Source organism: Berghia stephanieae, chromosome 3, assembly GCF_034508935.2.
Source record: "Berghia stephanieae isolate SIO BIC M18660-M18661 chromosome 3, UCSD_Bste_1.3, whole genome shotgun sequence".
NCBI classification, from domain to species: domain Eukaryota; kingdom Metazoa; phylum Mollusca; class Gastropoda; order Nudibranchia; family Aeolidiidae; genus Berghia; species Berghia stephanieae.
In genome coordinates, this window is record NC_088362.1 from 51,039,932 (window position 1) to 51,045,138 (window position 5,207).

The 5,207-nt window shown below is 35.1% G+C and overlaps 1 protein-coding gene across 1 annotated transcript in view; it reads right to left on the bottom strand.

The window, feature by feature from the left end:
* Nucleotides 1-490: 490 nt before the first annotated feature.
* LOC144969581 (uncharacterized) overlaps nucleotides 491-5,207 on the bottom strand; it is an 18,790-nt gene continuing 14,073 nt past the window's right edge. Inside the window, exons 3-5 of the mRNA XM_078908726.1 lie at nucleotides 3,704-3,785; nucleotides 2,363-2,526; nucleotides 491-976 (exon numbers count right to left, since the gene is read on the bottom strand). Coding sequence (XP_078764852.1) covers nucleotides 2,372-2,526; nucleotides 3,704-3,785 — 237 coding nt within the window. The 3' untranslated portion in view covers nucleotides 491-976; nucleotides 2,363-2,371. The remainder of the gene's footprint in view (nucleotides 977-2,362; nucleotides 2,527-3,703; nucleotides 3,786-5,207) is intronic.

A 5,207-nucleotide genomic window follows, 5' to 3' on the forward strand; every position in this document is an offset into this window, starting at 1 on the left:
TTGGTGAATAAAATAAATTTGACAATAAAATATGCTGGTTGCATTGAAACTGACGTGTACATATATACAGGTCTGGCATCCAAACACAATTTTGGGCCTAGTTTAACATTGTTATAATGGACAATATATTGCGTCCTTTTTTTTGAGATTTCCATTACAACAATGACCCCAAAATACATTAAGTTATCAGACCTTCAAATAAGCGCACGTCAATTGTAATTAATATGACGATTTTCCTCCTGTTGGCATGGAAAGGGTTAAGGATCAAAACTCATTCACCTTAATAAAAGCATTTATGCTTACTTAAATCGTGAAACTTACATTCACTCCAAATAATTTCGGTTTGATAGGATTGGTCACATATTGTTCCAAATTTGATTTACCTTCTAGATTCACGAAATCGTTTGCCTGGTCCATGCAGCTTGGTGTTCTATCTCTGGACAAATGCCATAATCTGTCCATGCAGAGGTTTTGCCAGTGGTCACTTTCCGTGATGGAGAAGCTCGGATGCAAACTTGTTTCCCCTTCAATGATTTCAACAGATCAATACATAGACAAACCCAATCCCCCCGTCCGCCCGCAAAATAAAACATAACAAAAACTAACAAAAACCAAAATAAAAAAAAAAACAAAAAAAAAAAAAAAAACAACCCAAAAAGACCCCCACAAAAACATTTTAAAAATACCAAAACAGAAAACATTTGATTGATTAGGTATTTATTATTGTCGATGTTAATACACCATAATATTTCACTGTAAACTAAAACGAACAATCTCACTCAAAGCGGGATCTGATCGGTATGGTTGGAGGTGTAGGTGGAAATAGGTTAGAAAACACATTCCAGTTTACACCCAGTGTTACAGCATTTTTCATCCCCTTCACAGTCCCCTTCATTCTTGCACACATCAAAGCAGAACCTTGAGTCGTTTGGTTGCTGGTTAGGAAGTGGACATACTCCAGGCTTTACTCTTTTTACTTAAATGTACAACAAAAAAGAAGAAGAAATAAAATCAATAAACCACTCGTATTTATTTGCATTCAAGCCAACATATCAAAGTTGTATTGAGGGGCGAATGCTATATAACTTAAGGAAAATCATACTTAACTACTTAAGTGCCGCAATATGGAAACTCACGTTTTTTTAAAATTTGGCCAGAAAACCTGTCCTTCAAATATCGATCGATTTAAACGACTGTCATCTTGGCAAAACCTCAAACCTGGGTCCTCGCGACGTCGCAGGATGAAGAGTTTTTAACCAAGATGAGGGTTATTAAAATCTATCAATATTTGAAGGACGAGTTTTCTGGCCAAACTTTTAAGTACATGTTATTCCATGTACGACAGTTTACTGGTTAAGGAGATGAGTAGGTATAAAACTTTATCCATCACAACGACTGGCCCATCATTAATGATAATGACCAAATATGAATACAGCGGTTTCAAAAGAGAAAAAAAGAATAAATTAAAATAAATACAATAAAAAAACAAACAAAAAACAACAAAACAAAAAAAACAAACAAGAAAAACCCAACCACACAAAAACAAGATTCTTTACTTTCAGGCTTAAACTCAGTTGTTATCGATGTCCCTAATTACTCTTATGATAACCTATTATGTTTCTTTTTGTAACGATTGTCGCGAACATGACCTTTTATCACAACCTTATCTCTTTAAAAATATGTTTTAGTTCAATTAACTACCATTCTAAGAAAACGTCACGAATTTTTATTTTTTATTAACCAAATTGAAAACAAAAGAAATAGACCCAGAAAAACAATGGCTGGGTGGGGTTCCTGACCTCCCATAGTGGGCAGGGAGGTACTTACTGTGTCTTCAATCCCCTTATATCTGTTTTCCAACATGCTTTCTGTCTTTGTCTTGGAATGAGATTACTTGGTTTTGTCCTCGGCCTGACCGGAGTCCTGTCTGGGAGGGAAACAGCCAAATGCATAGATATTGATTTGGGAGATGATATTTTTCTCCTTGTAAATCATCTCTCTGTTCTGTATTATTATATTTGTTATTTTGAATGTATAATGTAAGCATTTGAGTGTACTCCTTATTGTTGGAATTTTGTGCTTGTGTCCGGATGAGATTTATAGGTGATCTCAAACTAAGTACATTGGTGGTATGCTCTTGGAATCTACATCTGATCCCTATTTGTTCCCAGTTCCCCTTTGTCTTACTTTCTCTTGGGTGCTTTAATTGTAATTCTAGAACTTTTTACTACCCCATTTTCTTCCTGTTTACTGGCGCTGATATCACCTAAATGTGTTGCAAACGCCGTAAAATCCTTAAAAACAAAAACAAACAAACAAAAACAATGGTTGGTATAATTTATTCCCTTGGACAACATCATACCTGGGTCTGTCAGACAGCATCTGGGAAAAGTGTCCGCCAGAGCAGTGCTGCAATAGGCGTTATCTGGGCATGGCTCATTTTTGGAGCAATACAGGGTTTGCAGTTGTCCTTTGTTGAACACAATGGACTGCTATGCATACATCCATCATAGTCTGACTTTAATGCTGTAAATGGTAGCGATAAATAAATGGAAAAGTTTAACATTTCTGATTCTCAGAGATTACTAAAGATAAGAGGTTGAAAAAAATGTACGAATGTGAAAGCTAGTGCCAATCAAACTATAGCTCAAGAAAAGTTAGGGTAGAGTGTTCCAATTTGGACAGTGTTCCAATTCGGACGCCTTACCGCCGTCAATTTTAATGCTACATTCAATAAAAATTATGACATAGAGCTGTGAGAGTAGGAACCTAATAAACGGAAGGGCAATGAAGTAAGCTTTGTTTTGATACCTTTGAAAAATGTCATTATCTGAATTCCGATTAGTTTGTTATTCTACTCATTTTTTCTTTCTTTTACTTCATTCCAAAATAACACACGATTGGCAAGATGGGTCAAACATACGCAATGTAAATTCGATAATATTCATGCATGACCACCTATCTGTGGCCACAATGACACAGTTTGAGAAAGACCACAAGAAGATAACACATCATGCCTATAGACAGCTTAAGTCAAGCTTCATAATGATGTCTACTTTTCAACATAATGTTGGTCTGCATTATGCCTCACTGTTTGTTTTAACTATTAGGGTTCAGTCATCCAAGAACAAGAAATTTGCGATGAAATAATTGTAAACTATAACTGAATGGGATTCTTGTCTGCAGCACATAGTAATAAAAAACAAACTTTTGCCTTTGAGTTTCAAAGACATCCAATCATTATGATTTAGCTGCATGAACATATTTGCAGGTCTGATAACCGAATGCAACTGTAGGACACGTCGTAGTTTGGACATAAATCATAGTAGAGTGCGATAATGTAGATATGACTGCTATTTAAGGTGTAACTTTTGAATTCTTTATTCTGATGGAACCGAGATAAATACAATTATAAGCAAAACACTCAAGAAATTAAAACGATAAATTAAACTTCAGTAGAAATATGGCGGTAATTAATAAGAATGTAAATGAAGGGAGGGAGGAGAAAGACACGAGACACAAGGAAATTGGACGAGAATAGAATATAGATTGAGGGTGAGAGAGAGAGAAAGAGAAAGAGAGAGAGAGAGAGAGAGAGAGAGAGAGAGAGAAGGTAGAGCGATAGAAAGAATGAAAGAGAAGGAAGAAAATGGGAAAAGGAGAAATAAAAGGTAATTGAAATCAAGGGAAAATCAAAACATACTTGTACATATTGCGGTAATGTTACACTTTTGCTTCGGCGGACACGGCTTGAAATGTCTGCAGACCTTGCCTGAAGTACAGTTCTTGAGGAACGAATAAATAGTGTCAAAGAGTATATCTATGAACAACTCACGTTCTTCTAGATAATATCAATGTACCAAAAACTACACGTCTTAACAGATGACAATATTATTGGACCAAAGTCTCACTAGTCTTTTTCAGACGGCAAGATCTATGGACCAAAGACGTCTTATTCAGATGGCAATATCTATGTACTAAAGTCTCACACATCTTATTCAGATGACAATATCTATGAACTAAAGTCTCACTAGTCTTTTTCAGACGACAAGATCTAGGACCAAAGACGTCTTATTCAGATAGCAATATCTATGTACTAAAGTCTCACACATCTTATTCAGATGGCAATAGCTATGGACGAAAATATTTACGTCTTATTCAGATGGCAATATCTATGAACTAAAGTCTCACTTGTCTTTTTCAGACGGAAAGATATATGGACCAAAGACGTCATATTCAGATGGCAATATCTGTGAACTGAAATCTCACACGTCTTATTCAGATGGCAATATCTACGGACCAAAGTCTTCATGTCTCATTCAGATGGCAATATCTGTGAACTGAAGTCTCACACGTCTTATTCAGATGGCAATATCTATGGACCAAAGTCTTCATGTCTCATTCAGATCACAATATCTTTGAACTGAAGTCTCACAGTGAACATATTTGCAGATCTGATAAGGGGACACAGTTATGGGCTCGTTTTAACACTGTTGTAAAGGAGAATAGCTTGCGTTGGTTTGAGACTATTTCCATTACACCAATGAGACCATAACAATTTTGGTTAATAGAGATGTTGTTATCAACCAAAGTCTTCTTACAAACATGATGATGATGAGATGGTGATGGTGATGATGATAATGATGACAATAATAAATAATAATATAATAATAATAATAATAATAATAATAATAATAATAATAAATAATAATAATGATAATAATAATAATACCATACAAAGAGACAGGACACTTGAATGAATCCACAGATACTCTACATTTCATGTTATTTTTTAAAGATGTGTCTTAACGGTGAAACGTGTAGACACTTCAAACGTTGCGGGGTAAAAAATTAAATTGTAACGTCACTGTTACTTGCATATACATACTTCATACTTTACAGGAAATTCATACATCTCTTGTCTAAATTTATTCATTTAAAATGTTTATAATTCACTGTTCTGGGTTGGATCTTATGACCTCCCACGATGGGAATTGGCGTCACTTGATTTTGTCCTTTTCTAGGCTGCTATCTGTCTTTGTTCTGGATTGAAATTGCTTGGGTTATTTCGTGGTCCTGGCTGAGATTCTTAGCTGGAAAGGAGACAGTCAATGTATAATACCTTATTTGAAAGATGGTATTTTTTTTCCATGCAACATATTTTTATAGTTATTAGTTTTGAATATGTAAACAATTGAGTGTATCCA